The sequence below is a fragment of the Meleagris gallopavo genome, chromosome 2 (assembly GCF_905368555.1).
Source record: "Meleagris gallopavo chromosome 2, MGAL_WU_HG_1.1, whole genome shotgun sequence".
Lineage (NCBI taxonomy): Eukaryota > Metazoa > Chordata > Aves > Galliformes > Phasianidae > Meleagris > Meleagris gallopavo.
Window position 1 is genome coordinate 5,959,857 of NC_139405.1, and position 17,317 is coordinate 5,977,173.

The 17,317-nt window shown below is 40.4% G+C and overlaps 1 protein-coding gene across 2 annotated transcripts; it reads left to right on the forward strand.

Moving 5' to 3' along the window:
- Nucleotides 1-764: 764 nt before the first annotated feature.
- On the forward strand, nucleotides 765-9,503 carry PROKR1 (prokineticin receptor 1). Of its 2 annotated transcripts, XM_010706434.4 has the most exons (4): nucleotides 765-969; nucleotides 2,460-3,136; nucleotides 7,178-7,870; nucleotides 8,949-9,503. In XM_010706434.4, exons 2-4 carry the CDS (start codon nucleotides 2,640-2,642, stop codon nucleotides 9,010-9,012), a joined length of 1,254 nt encoding a protein of 417 aa, XP_010704736.1. In that variant the 5' UTR covers nucleotides 765-969; nucleotides 2,460-2,639; the 3' UTR covers nucleotides 9,013-9,503. The 2 variants fall into 2 exon arrangements, with proteins under 2 accessions (XP_010704736.1, XP_003203731.1); XM_003203683.5 differs by having other exon boundaries at nucleotides 7,178-9,503.
- The last annotated feature ends 7,814 nt before the right edge of the window (nucleotides 9,504-17,317 follow it).

The window sequence follows — 17,317 nt, forward strand, 5'->3', positions numbered from 1 at the left end:
GTACTGCAGATCAAATTATAAGTTCTCTGCAAACTAACACTCTTCCAGACTTCCTATAGCCTCCTACAGTCTCATATACCAAGAACTATGCAATGTGTCCCAACTCCACACCTTGAAAAATGTCAGCTATGGTGAAGATGACCAGAGGTGCAGAAGAGGACAGGAGATCTGCAGCATGTTTCCTTTTCTTTTGGAGAACTAGGAAGCAAAAAGACCTCTTGCTGGAGTGAGCACCCTTCAGAGAAGGGTGGAGGCAGCATTAACAAAGGATACCATGTCCTTAAGGATTCACTGACATTTTCCTACTCTGACTAATTCCCTTAGAGGTCAAGGGAAGCTGTCAGAAGTCCTCTGATTTATGGCTGTTCAGTGCTTGACCCTCCTTTCTGCACAAGCTGCCACAGTAGCAGTCTTCAGGACAATGGCTGCAAGAGATATCAATAGAGAAAGGTCGCTGGGAAAATGGTTCACTCTTCTTCCTCCCGCTCCTTCCCAATGGGAGCTTTGTATTCTGCTTCTGTTTCAAACCAGGTATAGGTAGCTGCTGCCCAGCACAGACAAAACTCAAAAAACAAGCACGTACTGGGGTTTTATACCCTCCATGCTCAGATTCATTAACAATGACACTCTGCTGTTCGCTGCATTCAGGCGACTTAAAGAGCGGAAAAATAAGGCTGGGGACCTGTGCTGTATTGTCTCTGTATTGTACTGCCTCTTTAAAATTAGAAATGCATGGACAGCTTCAAGGTGCCTCCCACTGAGAAAAGGCTTTAGATGCATGCACGGAGACAGCAGAGCTATCCTCCCTCTGAGCTACAGGGCAGAGAAATGATCATTCAGCAAAGTCCTTTGGCTGCTTTTGTAGTAATCCCTTCTGTGCTTCAGTTACAGCAACGTATTTGCAGGGGAGAATCCAGGAGGCTACACCCAGAGTCCCAGAGACCTTGAAGAAGATAAGAGCAACTGCAGGTAGTTAGTTACCTGATGGTGTTATGTCAGTTTGTGTGTGGTTGTTTTTATTTATTTTAATGATCTTTCCTGATGTTTTGCAAAGAAATTTGTGTAAAACAGATGTTGCTGCTTGCTTTGACCAACATACAGATTTTGTGTCCAAGTAATTGTTTAGTAGCAGCGTTTCGCGAAGGTTCATGCTTCCAGTCAGCTTTGGGGATGTCTTACGAGGCAGTTAATTGTTTGAAATGCTGTTAAGTTTCAGGCTTTGGCTTTCTGCTATTCAGTTGTTCTGCAACTCTCAATCTGAAAAGCAGTGTGGAGACAGAAGTTGTACAGAAGAGTTTCTCTCAAATTTGTGAAGCATTGATACACGAGGGGCTGAGGGTGGCTCTAGGGAGGGAAGGAGAACAGCTCCACTGTACACTGTCCTTTGTAGCCATTGTGGGCATTGCTTAGTACCTTTGTTGAGCTGAAGACCTACTGCTGTAATACAGAAGCAGCAGCAATCTTCCTCAGTTCTCTTCTGGGATGAGTTAGGACTGTCCTGATATCTGGGAGTCTGGTGTGAGGACTCCCAGACATAGTGTGGGGACGTGAGAATACAATCTTCTCAACATTTTGGTCCAGAGGGAAAGGCAATGTTAAGGAGTAGACTAGATATTTTCATCAGCGTGGAAAATAAATCTGTTTTTAACGTTTGGTACAACACACAGTACAAAGAGGGAAGTATCCTCTCTCCTGTCTCTCTTTTCAAATATTCAGGGTGAACGTGTTTGTGGAAGCACCTTCCTTTTGAATAGCTGGTTTGCCTTTGCAGCAGAGCCTTACAGGAAGGTTCATGGGATAAATTCTTGTCCATGCAGACTGGCAGTACTACACTGGTTTGAGAAAAGCAATGATAGATTATGCGGGCTGGAAATCTGGTCGTCCCTCCCCCAGCATTCATACATGACTGCCAAAAAAGAAAGTGCTGGCTTTGCTCTTTTCTTGGGTCTTGGCAACTCTTACTAATTAAGAAATGTATTTATAAGCCAGGACATCAGTTCTCTTCTTTCTTGTGTATTGTATTGCCCTAACTGAGACAACTAACAAGGCTGAGCATAAAGCAAAAGCCTTGCCCCGAAGAGATATCAGATGCTTCTCAGCAAACTGAGGTGCTATCTCCTTGTAGCTCTTTTACCTTGCAGAGAGATGTCAACACCGTGAACTTGAAGACTGGCAGATATTTGAAGCAGATTGCATGCTCCTGTACTGTCACTTTACTCTGTGCTAAAAACAAAATTTCATCTTTGGTAAATAAAACTGCCAGATGTAACAAGGAGTGTCTTATGCAACTCTAGGTATTTTATGATAACAGAAGCATCCTTTCACAAAGTATTTCTTCCCACTGTGCACTGACAGCAATAGAGCTGCGAGACAATCATTTGGATATTGCTTCCCCTTATGAACGTTATTTTTGCTGTAATTTCCCCTCAGGAAATGTTTTCCTCTTTTTGTTCCCACAGAAGACGATAAATGATGCTGTTGCTCTATAATCTCGTGGGGACAAAGAAAAGTTGACTCACTGCTCAGAAGGAAACTTTAGATGAGGTCTCTTGCCTGCCACTGTTGTGCCCTGACACCCTGGGTAATTTTAACGCAAATCCAAGGGTCAGCCAAGCCACGTGCGTCAAAAGAAGACAGACATGGTCCTGGAGCAAGATGAACATAACCCAAACGCTACCGTCAATCTCAACTTTGCTGCAATCTACAATCTTCATGATGGAGATTTAACCTCCATGCGAAATTTCTCCTTCCCTTTCAATTTCAGTTACAGTGATTATGACCTGCCGCTGGACAGCGAAGATGACATGACCAAAACTCGCACCTTCTTTGCAGCCAAGATTGTGATCGGGGTGGCTCTTGTTGGCATCATGCTGGTCTGTGGCATCGGCAACTTCATCTTCATCGCTGCCCTTGCCCGCTACAAGAAGCTGCGAAACCTCACCAACCTGCTGATTGCCAACCTGGCAATCTCAGACTTCATTGTTGCCATCGTGTGCTGCCCCTTTGAGATGGACTATTATGTGGTACGGCAGCTGTCTTGGGAGCACGGCCATGTCCTCTGTGCCTCGGTCAACTACCTACGGACTGTCTCTCTCTATGTTTCTACCAACGCTCTCCTGGCTATCGCTGTTGACAGGTAGGTGAGGAGTTACAATTGCACAAGGAGAAGGCCAGATTTCTAGATTTTTACCAAGCTCAGCTGTTCTGTAGGATGTGGTCATGTTAAGGTAGGTGCTATACAGACCTGGGTATCTTGTTTCGTAACAGCTTAATCGCACGAGGTCATAAGATCATCTCAAAGAAAACAAAGTGGAAATTTCTTGATTAAACTTTTCAGGTGAAAACAATGTTAATTTATTAAAGCCTTCCCCTCCACCCACCATAAAAATATATCTAATTCAACTGTTGAAACAGATTTAGGAAAGAGGAGACAGCAAAATTGGAAACAGTCAATAGATCAAAAAGGAAGGTGTTTCACCCAATCCTTTTCCAAACTATATATCTCTAAGGAACTTCCATTACTGGGCTACAGAGCTTTTCCTTTTGTCCACCTTTACTACAAAATGTGAAGTAAGTATTCTTCAGAGAGAGAAATAGTTGACTGGTTAGTACAGAATTTAACAGGTGAGTTTCCTAATAGGGTTACTGCCCCACAGAATATGTTACTTCTAAAGTATTTTTCCCAGTTTTTTGTGTGAAAGAGAATAACAGGTAAGACTCTATCTAGCTTGCAAAGTGGGATTATTATTCTCTGTCATGTTCCACTGAGCAAACCCAATAGTCACTACATTAAACATTTGATAGTACTGAGGTCTTAGCTGGATGCTCCAACCCAGAAGGGGATGCTCAGTGAGTATGATTAGCACCCTCCTTCATTGAAATACTCTCCTCTCTCTTTACATGCCTCTCTGAGGATGACATTGCAGCAGGCTAGGAAATATCCAAATGCCGTTTACAGAACCCATGAAACAGTGGTGATTGCAGTGTCCAGGAAATGATAAAATACTCCATCAATGCAGCCTTCCAGAGGTTTTTTTATAGCCTTCATAATGGTGTGAGCTGAATGCACTGCTGCTTTATGCTGTAGTCATAAATAAAAATAAAGCACACCTGCTTTATGCTGTAGTCCTGAGATATTTCTCTGCTTGCCTTTCCCTCCAGGAATTTTAACAAGTCATTTAACTATACTATTTCTTACAACTCCTGTTCTCTTAGTCCCATGTGCTGTGGATTCTGACAGACCCAAGTGCTGAAGATCAGATTCATTCTGATATAAGCCTGACATGACCAACCCACAGACAGCCAGACACGTGTACAGTAAACTGTTTACACAAAGACCGTTACAAGTCACCTCTTGTGTATGATCATATATATTTCTGTATATCCTCTGTATATCCATCTACATGCTGTATGATTTCTTTCAAGAACTTGATAATAGCAAGTTGGTAATAGTTTGGCAATAGCATTTCCACCACCAGCCTTTGGTCAGTTTCTCTCATGTGCTATTGTATTCTAGCCTAATGTTGCCTAGGTTTTGACACTTGATCCAAAAGATAACTCAGGATCAGTTTAACCCTGTTGATAGTTATAGAGATGGCTTGTGCACAGCTGGTTTAATTTTTGTTGAAGTCAACACAAAAACTGCAGAAAGGTTCTGAGGAAGTTCAGAAATGTTTTGCCTGCTGTGGGGAAAAGGACAGTCAGCTCCTATGAAACAAATCCTCGATCAGCCTGCAGCACAGTACCTTTTGCATAATCTTAGGGAATAAAACTTTAATTTCTTAGCACTGTCATGTGCACATCACCATTTTCTATTACTTTCTCTACTTCTGAATTATTATTTTTTATTTTTAAAAAAACCCTTCTACTGCATCCCAGTTTGATGAAGTAATACAAGTCACTGAGCCCTTATGTCTGAAAGGAAATAAGATTTCTAGCATATCTCCCCACACATCTTTAAAAACAACCCTATAATTAATAATTAATCACTGAAGTTCACTGTGTAATGATTGAAATTCATTCACTTTGTTTTGGTTTCGTCTGTTATGTGTGAGCTTTTGAATTAGTAAACATAGAGAAAGATAATTCATTTCACAGCCATGTTGGTTGTGACATGTGGGTTGTGGACTTCAGCCCCTATTAGATTTCTCTTCATATATTTAGGCCATTATAAAAGGTTCCTGGTATAGAGAGGGTAATCCTGGCCTGTAGGACTTGCCGCAGGTCTGACTCTTTGTCACCTACCTGGATGTCTATTTGCAGAAAACATATAAGAATTTCAAAATCTTAAAGAATAATGCAGTGTGCATGGAGAAGATCAGAAGAGGAGGATGTTGTGCTAAGTGCCTAATGTCCATGCTGTTAATGTTCAGGAGAAGGGGAGGTTGGCTGCAGCTGAGTTCCCTGGACTGAACACTCACGAGCACCTAGCATGTTTTAAGTGCTCTTTTGGATCACATCTTCCAGTGCAGTTTCATCTAAATCCAGTTTGTGTGTTCCAGCACCATTCCACAGTGACAGCAAAGTGCGGTAAGCAATGGCAACCTGGAAATCCATCACAAAAGCTCTCCTCTGATTCTGCCATGGAGATTTCCCCATTCAGCCAAACGTTGTGCTGAGCTGATATGCACACCTATGACTACATACACATTATCCCACGATGTTCTTTCCACAGGACCTGATCTAAAAATATTCATTTAACAGCTCCACAATGAAGCTGAATAATTCTGCTGACCCTTGACATCTAGCCTGCCGTGTTAAAAGCAATGAGCAATTTATCTGCTTCCAATATTTGGCTTGTGAAAAGCCCTGCTGACTCTCCATTTTATTTTAGAATGAATAAATTCTGTGGATGCTATCTGTGTATATGATATATACAGACAGAAGAGCCTCTGAATGAATGAGAAATGCCACTGTTTCAAACAGTCCTTTGTGTCAAATACAACCGCTCTGGGAGCTCTGGAATTTCTCTGATAAAAATTTCCTCTTAGCAGTATTCTAATCTGTCTGGGTTAGAGAGCATTCTAATGTAAGCTCATCTTATATCTGCAGCTTCTTAAAAAATAACCTTCCCAACTCCTACCAAATATTAGGGAAAAAAAAAAAAAAAAAAAAAAACAAATCAAAAGAAAACAAAAAAACTAGAACTCTGCAACCCAGAGTGAATGCAATTTGGTCCTAAGCCCTTTTTTAACTGAATCAAGGGCACTTGATTGGTCTTGCAAGCATCATACTCCCATTTCTTCATACTTGTTGGTGAAACACTGCAGTACAGCTTTACAGTAATAAGAAGTGCTAGCACCTAAGTCAACTTGTACAGGATGGCAGACGCTACTTAACAAAGCATATTTGAGATTAATTATTAGCAACAGTCACCTCCAGCAGCCTAAACAAAAATGTGCACGAGCAGAAAATGGACATACAGTCCTTTGCTGGTGGCTGGAAAACCACCTGTAACCATTGCTAGTGTCAGCTTCTACTCTTTTCACTTCATGGATTAACAAAGCAAATAATGGAAGCATTGTCATGTATGTTAAAAAAAAAAAACATATAGATTCAAATAGTTCTATGTATAGGCAAATTGTTCTCCTCCATCTATGTATTTGTGCTTTTACCTGCACCTGACTAGGTTAATGCATATTTTAAACACTTACCTGTAGGTGTACTGCCCACCAAAGTATTCCAGATGCTGTATCATGGTGTGTCCTGGATACACTGTCATCCCCATATTGTGTTAGCTCCTGCTAATGTATTTGTCAGTAATAGGAATATTCTCTCTTTTTCTCTTCTTCCAGTCTATCCATAACTCCCAAATGCTTGACTCCTGTTAAAAACAGAAAGGTTTATGATACAACACTACATCTTTTTCAGTTTGACTTTGTGAGCAGGTGGGAGTTTAAGACTGAGTTCCTAATATGCAGTCAGGTTTTCAGATTGCCAAAGACCTGCTATCTTAACAAACTCCTCAGCTACTTGCTGCAGAACTTCTGTCCTGGTTTAGGATCTCCATTCTAGGCTGATACTTTGGCCAAATTTATTAACTCTTCATAGATGAATATGTCAATCTCTAACAATCACAGCAGTTTCTTTCTGCTTCATTCTGTCCGCATGTATTTTGAACTGTGCTCTGGTTAATGCTGTTTACAAACTTCACTTTGAGTGTATTTGTCTGTTCTAGGTACCTGGCCATTGTTCACCCACTGAAACCACGCATGAATTATCAAACAGCAACCATCCTGATCGCCTTGGTCTGGATTGTCTCCATACTCGTAGCTATCCCATCCGCATACTTTGCTACTGAAACTGTATTATTTATAGTAAAAAATCAGGAGAAAATTTTCTGTGGTCAAATTTGGCCAGTAGACCAACAGATATACTACAAATCCTACTTCCTATTCATCTTTGGCATTGAATTTGTTGCACCTGTGATTACCATGACCTTATGTTATGCCAGAATCTCTCGAGAGCTTTGGTTTAAAACCGTACCAGGATTTCAGACAGAACAAATCAGGAAGAGGCTTCGATGCAGAAGAAAAACTGTAATGGTACTGATGTGCATCTTGACCGCCTATGTTCTCTGCTGGGCACCCTTCTATGGCTTCACCATTGTCCGTGACTTTTTCCCCACAATCTTTGTGAAAGAGAAGCATTATCTGACCGCTTTTTACATAGTTGAATGCATTGCTATGAGTAACAGCATGATAAACACAATGTGTTTTGTAACTGTAAAAAATAACACCATGAAGTACTTCAAGAAGATCATGTTGCTCAGATGGAGATCAACATACCACGGAAGTAAATCTAGTACAGACTTGGATCTCAGAACAAGTGCAATGCCAGTCACAGAGGAGGTAGACTGCATAAAACTGAAGTAAGTTTTAGGCGGTTCTAATCTCATATATTATGGAGGGGGCAGGAAGGAGGAAATAGTACCACCTCAGAAGATTTTCTCTTTTGACCATGCAAACACCCACTGCTGAGAGGCCTGAAGAAGGCAGCATACCATGGATTTCCACTGGAATCCTTCTACTGGACTGCTGCATAATCCCATAGTTCAGACTGATGCTGTGCGTCAGTTTACCTATCTATAAATTTGGAATGCAGGCACTTGTTTTAGAGCTCTTTAAAACTGATAGAGAACAACAACAAAAAAAAATCAGTGAATGCATTAAAGCATATTTCAAAGACAGAAGAGTTGACCACCACTCCTAGCCATGATGTCGCTTCGTTTCTTCAGAACAGAAGTCTTCTATTCTCCTTGAGCTTATTGTTCGTATCTTTAAGCTGCTTGGTGTCCTTTTCCATTTGCTTCCTCCTGGGCAAGATAGGAAGGATAGCAAAAACGCCCATTTTCCTTCATGTCACTCTTTACTCTCAGTTTACCTCTCATAAAGAAACTCCTTGAAGCCTACAGACCACCAGCTTCAGTTGTCCAATGTGCAGCATGCTTTTATGAAAGGCACATTCTCTACAAAGTTTACAGAGCTGAATACTGCTTCTCAGTCTAGTAAAAACCTGAAGTCTCTTCATGTGTTATCTGGTTTAAGAATATGTTATCAGCATTCCACTCTGTATTTTTCTGTAGAGTGTTATCTGTTTATTAAGTATTTGGAAATTAAAGAAGGACAGTTTCCTTCTCTCACTTCCAGGCACCCTCTGGCCAGCTGTTGCTGCCTTGAGTCACTGAGCACTTCACAGAATTACAGACTCAATCACAAACTGTGAGGGGGTGAACAATGTCTCCAGATTATCTAGGCCACCCTCAGTTTGAGCAGGTTGCCTGGCATTGTGTTCCATTGAGCTTCAACTTACTCAAAGGACAGAGACTCCATAGCCTCTCTGGGCAACCTCTGCCAGTATTCAGTCCTCAGAGTACAATTGTTTCCTTTTACTCTGCTGGAATTTCATGTATTTCAATTTGTGCTCATCGGACTTGTCTTGTTTTTCAGTGGGACACATCGGGAAGAAGAGCAAGTTGGTGGGAAAAAGTCCACCCTACTGAACCATACCTAGACAGCTTATCCAGTCTGTGTAGCCTTCAAAGTAAAATACAAGTAGGGCCGAAATTACAAGGATTTTGAGGTGATGTGTCCTGCAAGCAATGGAGACAGACTTTGGTTTAATCAAGCTGGTGACTGTTTCATTGAGTAGCTCATTGTCTGGCCAAACATGAAGCAACAACTCAAGACAAATTCTGCGTTGCCTCCCGCAATGCCATTTTTACTATTCTCATTTTGTGCAACTCCGCGACGAGCGTTTCTTAACAGGAAATTGTGACAAAACAGGTGACAATAGCAGTAAGGCACATAATTTAACTACACATAAAATGCCATGGACTATCGTGTATTGAAATCAAGTCTTTTCTATTGTGACAACAAATGCTTCCTGTTTTAAAGTATGTGGCAGCACCTACTTTTGGAGTAAATGGCTTTTGTAAATAATTTGTTTACTTGTGAATATTAAGTGAGCAGCAAACCTTGCTAATAAAACAGCAAACACAGAGTCACGATGAGCATTCTGAATTATTTTTTCTATTTTTCCCTTAGCCATCATTTCTCTACTCAAGCGATTAACATGAATTATCCAGTGTCTGTTGAAGAAAAACTGCCAGGCTGACCAATTAATTTTAATGGCAAAAGGATATTCAAATCCATTAATGTGCTCAAATCCTCTTGCCATTAGCTGCTCTTAAAAATATGTGTTGGAGAGATCGCATAATTTCCTCTCTGAGGCAAAACCATTAAAAGAAGTCGTTCTTTTAAATGGCATTTTTAGGGAAACAGAGAAAAGTACTAAACCTACTGTTTTCCCATCCTACCAAAAAAATATCAAGGACCTGTAGTATTACATCATCAAGAGCTTTAATCTTGTAATTTCTCCTGAAACTATCTGCCCATGTTTATCTTCTAGAGTCTGTTGTAGCTATCAGGGATTAGCTAGGAATGTTACCTGTTATTAGAGTGTCCTGATATTCCTCCCACCTATTTTTTCTTGACTATTCTTGGTGAAAGTGAGTCAAGCAACTAGCAATTTCCACATCTGGGAATTCACCTCAGGAGGAGTTACTAGAAAATAAATAAACCTCCACCAGTAATGCAAAGTAAAAGTCACAGGAAAAAACATGCTTTAAAGTTTTGGAAATCACTTTGAGTGCTCTGTTGCCCCACAAGAGGAAATTCCTTGAATTCCAAAGGGAGACATTCTCAAAAGCATCCTCTGGGGCCACATGGTGATAGACTTCTCCTGAGCTGTGCAAGGAAAGAAAGTCCTTCATAGTGGCACCAAACTCCTCATGGATGTACCTCTTTGTGCAGCTTGGGGCCTTACGTGCACGATACCTCCTGTGCACTTCCTGAGTTTGTAGGGAGATCTCAGGGCTTTTCATCCACAGGCAGAACAAGGACAATTAGTCTTGTCCCTTCTGAGCCTTCTCCTGTTCCTTCCAAGTCAAGCAAAACTTAGCAGCTCAGAACTCTGTACCCAGATGCTGGGGTCAGCAGGCAGCTCAGAGCATTTTCCTGGCTCCAGCCCTCTCTGCCCCCGTTCCTGGAGCCTTCTGTCCTGCCCTGTCCATTTCATCCCTCAAATTCCAGACCAGAGAGGAGTGGGTGCTTGTTGGCAGCACTCAGATCTTGCTTTCACTGCAGAACTCACCAGCACAAAAGCTTGGAGAAAATGGAAAGCAAAAAGAAAACAGAAAACAAAAAACAAACATGGCTTTCCCAAACCCATTCCTTCTGAAGCCATGGCATGGTGAGGGCACGGCGCAGTGCTGACTCACTTAGGGCAAATAATTGTATGCATTGTGATACATCAACTAAACATAGTCCTGCAAACAGCAAAAAGTATGCAGCCGTGCTTTTCTTTATGAAAACGGAATTTGAGAATAGGTTTCTAGAATGTAAAAAAAAAAAAAAAAAAAATCAAAAGTCAACATAAACACATTTCCTCAAATTTTAAAATGTATTGAGTTGCAATCAGACATGCAACTCAAAAATCTGATCATGTCTCTTCACCACACTTATATAAGCTCTTTATTACCAAAGAAAATCAGCCCCTGCTTTGCAGCTACACCTTATTCATGTCGCTGCCTTTTGGCAATGCATACATCTGTGAACAATTATTTTCAAGGAGGAAATACAGGAGGTGTAAAATTTCACCAGAAATCTCTGATGAACACCTGAGAGCTCACTGAGAATTGCATCCACTGCCATTGAACCAAACTGATGCATCAGTGTCACAAAAACAGGGTCACATTTCCCACCGGTTTAACGGACTTGTTGCTCTTTTTTGTTTTAAGAAGAAAATATTAAACATTAAAATAAGTTTTGTTACTTACAGACATTAATTATGTATCTTCTGAGAGCTGCTCTGAAAGTACTGCCTGCTATTCTATTATGTTGGCCGACAACATCAGAGGAGGATGTTGGTGGGATGGCAGTAGAGGCTGAACCTTCCCATTGTGACAGAATGATGTCTGACATGGAAGTGTGTATGAAGCAAAGGTGTGGCTCTGAATTCTTTCAATGCAGGAAAAAATGGCACCTATTGACATTAACTGATGCTTGCTGAATGTTTATAGAGACCAAACTGTGGATGTAAGCACAGTGAGGTGGTAGGTAGTGTATTTCAGCAGTAGCAACAGTGGGTCACCTCTGCTCATGCAGATTTTTACAAGCACAGCATGCAGGCTCTTATTCATCACTGGCAAAAATGCACAACTACAGGTGGTGACTATGTTGAAAAATAGTGCTTAGAGCATCTCCTCTATCAAACAGTGCTACTGTGCTCTTTGTATCTGTTGGTAGTTTCCACGGAAATAAAGAGCAGGCGTTACTTTTAGAGCAACCTACATATATAGAGCCCTAGATAATTCCTCTTCACTCAGAGTGGCCCAGTAAGCCAAAAAGTTGGGCATCCATGCCCCAGGCAGTGCAGCTCTCTACATTCAGGTACTCCAGAGTTGGGTGCTTCCTTGCTTCTCTGTCAGGCTGTGCCTAACCTCTTGGCTTCCTGCATTTCCCTGGAGAAATATTTTCTTATTTGCATTGAATGGTAAACTTCAGTGAGGGAACTGAAAATTGACTGCACTGTTCTGGAGCTCTGCTTGTAACAGCCTTACTAAAATAAAAAAGCATAAGCTGGGATGAAGGCAGCATCTGCCATCTTCCAGCACAAGCTCTCACCCACTGGAAGACAGTAAAGACTGCAGCACAACATCAACAGCCATTGGCTGCCCCTGATTAGCTCCAGCAGCAAGAATAACTTCAGCAAGAACTATGGGATGTGCCAAAGATAATGAGAGAGTTGGAGGTGATGCATCCATGTTTGAGCTGTTTGGAGAGTTTAGATCAAACATGCAATTCATAAATCACATGCAACCATGTGTACACTGTGACTTGCTCCAGTTTTTATTTCCAAAGGCAAAGATGTGGTGCTGTCATTGCTGATCCCTGCTCAGCTGTTTTTCTGGTGCAGCTCCTCAGCGAGGAGTATGAGGGCTGTGGGAAACAGTGAGGCAGCACACACAGGCTTACTTCACTCTCCATCCCCTCCTAGAGGAAGAACTGACCTAAAGTTTACTCTCTGCTCCATCACACGGGTCGTTAAAAAACAAATTGAAAAAAAAAAACAAAAAACCTAAGAAACTGCTGCAATTAGAAAATGAAGTGATGAAACCAAACAACTAGCAGGAATGACTAAGAGACAAAACAGCAGCTACTCCCAGCAAAAAGCACAAAGTATTTCAATACAGAAATAGCAGGACAAGGAACTACAACCATCAACCCTCTACCAAAGGAGGATGGCCTTGAAAGACTCCATGCTGGGTGGGTTGCAATAGTCAAGATGTGAAATTTCCCTGAGAACTGATCCATTCAGGAGCTCAGCTTTAATGCTGTTCCCACTTCTTTGAGTGTGACAGCCTTTCCTGTGGCAACAGCACCCTCCAGCTGCCACCTCTACTACGCAGCATCACATGCCCAACTCAAGACCCTTCAGAGCTCCTAAGGGTGGTGATCAGAAGAAAATATCTACCTGCACAATGAAGCACTCCTCAATAGTGGTGGTCTGAAGAAAACATCAAAAGCTGCAGGATGAAGTACTCCTCTGACCTCTAACCTCAACCCCTCCTCTTTCAGTTTAAAGCCATCAGACTGTGTAAAGTCTGCCTCTTTCCTGCTTATAAACTCCCCTCAAACCACCATGAAGTCTCCTTGAATCCTTCTCTTTTCCAAGCTAAACAAGCCCACCTCCCTCAACCTTTCTTCATAGGAGAGCTGTTCCAACCCTCTGATCATCTTTGTGGCTCTCCTCTGGATCCGTTCCAAAAGCTCCACATCCTTCCTGGGCTGGGCGCCCTTTGACTTGAGTACAGTACTCCAAATGGTGCCTTATGAGAGCATCGTAGAGAGACAATCACCTCCCTCACCCTGCTGCTACCCCTCTTCTGATGCAGCCCAGAAGACCAGCAGTAATTGTGCACCGCTGGCTCATGTTAAGTTTTTCATCTACCAGGACCTACTAAGTTCTTCCTGGCAGGGTTGATCTCGAGGAGTTCTTCTCCTACTCTGTACACGTATCAGAATCACCCTGACCCACCTGTAACACATCACAGCCTCATGAGGCAGTCTCTGACTTGTTCTTCCTTTACCATAGGAAGGACTTTGTACACCAGCAACATTCCAACTGGAACAAAAACAAGAGTCCATAGGGTTTATATCAATCGTTCTTACTTAAAACAACTCTGAGACAGATAAAAAAGCAGGTGCTTTTAAAAAAAAATGAAATTATCATTCCTTATGTTCTAGCTCAATCAAAATAAAAAATTCAAAGAATTCCAACACTACTGGAAAAAAAGTTTAGCCTGTATTGCACAATTGTAAAGAACGTGTGACTGCAAGAATTCCTTTACTATAGTTATCAATAGACAGGTGGAATTTGCCCCTGAACAAATGAAATTGTGTAGATTTCTTTCCCATACTTACAAAAATGCTTACATAGGGATCCTCCCATGTAAGACAAGATTCTTCAAGAATAATTCACTTTCTTAAACTTCTCTGTTTTTTTAACTAATGGACACAGAAACACACTGTAGAATTTGTTTTCATCTGAAGTCTCAAGAAGACCAAAATTGCTAGTAGGTGTAAACAAGCTAAAAGCAACACCAGACTAAGAGAGACCTTCTTGTTCTCATTGTACAAATACAGCACTGTATTTGTGGACTGGACAAGTAGTTCTGATTAAAACTATTTTGTTATAGGATTTGCTACATCTCAAAGTGTGCAGTGCAAACATAGAAGCAGCTGTGCCAGGAAGAGATAATTTTAGATAGGCTAAAATTTGTGAAACTGCTTCAGTGGCACATGGATGGCAATTTTTTTTGTGTAATATATTATACTACGGACACTGCACAGTTTCTTCTTCAACTTTAGGAAGCATCATCCTAGTATGGAGTAGAGCACTGCAGAGAACAGGACTGCAAAAGGCAGAAGAAAAGGCCTTTTTCATTCAGCTTTTTTAAAGGAATGCACAGCCAAACCACATTTTGTGGCAGTTGAATTCAAGACAGTAGGAGAGGGGCACTCCTAACAACTAACAGCTCTTTACAAATTCTAATAGTGTGTGTACAAAAAGACAGCAGCAACAGAAGATTGGCCCTTGATGATTTTATGATCTTCACGCTTGTTTTGGCTTAAGAAAAAACAAGAATATTTCAATGACCAAGTATAGCCAACAATGCAATGTGTTTGTAACAAAGATGACTATTTCTGAGAACGTGACATATGGACTCAGAGGACACCCACAACGTCCATATTACTTAGGCAGGAAATCTTCCACTCCAGGCATTCTGAGTCTGCAATCACACAATGCTCCCAGACCAAGACCGAAGAACACACATTCTCCAAGGGCAGACTTGCACAGCTCTGTTTCAGTGGCCTTGTGAAGAACTTAAACTTAGAAAACAGAGGACAGAACAATTTAGAAAAAACAAAAAAAAACCAAAAAAAAATATATATATATATATACACACACACTCCAATAGAAAAGCAAAACAAAACACACCACTATTTCAATGTAGCTCTGAGACAATTCTAACAAGTCACAATATTTTCCTGTCACTGAGCTGTAGTAATTTCCTCAAGATTGAAACAATCCAATCTGTTATGAGATTCTATACAGTAACTTTATGAAGGAATGTATGTTTACTGCTATCAGTCAAGTAATAACTTGTTTTATTTAAATTATGATAGTTGTAGAAGCATCAGTAATAGGTTTCTTGTTAAAGTCTGACCATCTCATTTAGCCATGCTTCTCTCTTCTGGGTTTTATTATAACCATTTTACCTTTTCTTATAACTCGCTGCTGTGATTTTGGTTTTGTTTCAGGTGCATTAATGGGGAGGTACATTAATTTTTGCATTCATTTTTTCTGTTACTTCTCCATCCACACTATTTTCTATTGCAGTCCTTGATTAAGCTGCTTCATCCAGGTGACTCCCCAAAACTCTACAGTTCATATGCAGAAAATGTATAATTCTACAGAAAAGTCTGCTAGTTGCACAGTTTGAATAGCTTTAACTGACATGGATCGTTAATTTTCAGTATTCAGTCAAAAGCTTTTTTGCATTTGATCTTTGCCTCATTAGGCTTAGATGAAGTAAACTATTTTTTAATTTCAGTTGAGGCAGAAATACAGACAGTAAGAGAGACAAAGTCAGTGCACGTGCTATATTTTGCACTCTTTGCTATTCCAAATGCTCATTTAGAAACAGGAACTTTTCATTAATGTAGGCACCCCTTTCATTTCTTATGTGCTATTGTCTTATATTTCAGACTGGCAAGCAAAGCCTCAAGGTTAATCTAGAGGTTTCAGAGCAACCATAACAGTTTAAACCATAGCTTTAAACTTAATTTATCACATTTTCTATTAACACCCACGGCTTAAAACATTTGATGACGTACTTTGGTTTCATTTTAGCTTTTTAATTCTGGAAATTCCTCCGAAAGCAGTACTAGTATATTTACAGAATAAATTCCAGGCAGAGAGAATTAGACTGTATCTCACTCCACTGAATTTTAGTGCATACCTGACAGACTGAAAACACAGAACTTGGCATTTAGTCTCTTGTTAACTGAGAGGTCTTACCTGTATCACAAACTGAATACTTTCAATCAACATTCAAATATCTTGCAGTTAAAAGATTCTCCATCTAGAAGAATAAAAACGTACACTGAGGTCAAAAGAAAATATGAGGAAAATACTCTTGAACAGAGACAGCTTCATCCTACCGTTACACAATACCTGTGACACTACATTTTTTTTTTTTCAGTCTATAAGTATCAGTAGTAAATCTTAAGCTATCATACAAACCATGAATTATACGCACACTTGCTTTTGTGACTGCACGCCTCATTAGGAACCTCCCGTGACAAAAAGCTATTTCAATTTTCCAAATGCTAATATCTCCTTTGAGCAGGTTAGACAGCCATTCACAGGATAACATTACAATAATGAATGTTCCTACTTGAGGAAGGTTAAGGTCACAAAACTGATCTGACACTGTATATATCACCTAGGTGCTTGGCCAACAGAAACTGAACAGTTGCCCATCATGAGCATTTGTATTTTCATTATTTTTAAGAGAAACTGCAGTCACACTTTGCAAGTTACTACTGTGTATCCAAAATTGCCCCAAACCAATTTGCAGTAACATCCAATTTATTCTAAGTAACTTTTTGAGGGCTTTGCAAGAAAAATTACATTGTCAGAATACAGATCTGAATAGCAGAGTTTGCTTCGATGACACTCAATCTCTTCAAGCAAAGATGTAACAGTATAAAAATGATTAAAAAACACAAGACTGCAAAAGTATATTAAAGAGACAGGAAATTACTACAAATATCTGCTTCTTCTGAAGCCCTAGAAAACGGTATTTTTCTTCATGCTGGGAATATGCTGCAGAAAAGTGATCAGCTGGAACATGTACTCCCGGAAGTTCACCAGCAGAGAGCATTTCATCACCCAACTAAAATGCTCAAAGTGCATTTGGATATCTATTATTCAGCCATAATTAGGAAATTTCACAAAGTCATACAAGAACAATATCCCTGCTGAATTTCCGTATTATATATTAAAAAAAAAAAAAACACAAAAAAAAAAAAAAAAAAAACACAAAAAAACCTCCTAAATTAACATGGCTTCAATCATCTGCCCAGGATCACATTCAAATTTTTTAACTTAAGCTCAGGAAAGCTATGAACACACTGAAGGCAGAATCTTCCAACAAAGCCTTTAAAGAAAAACCACAGAGACACAG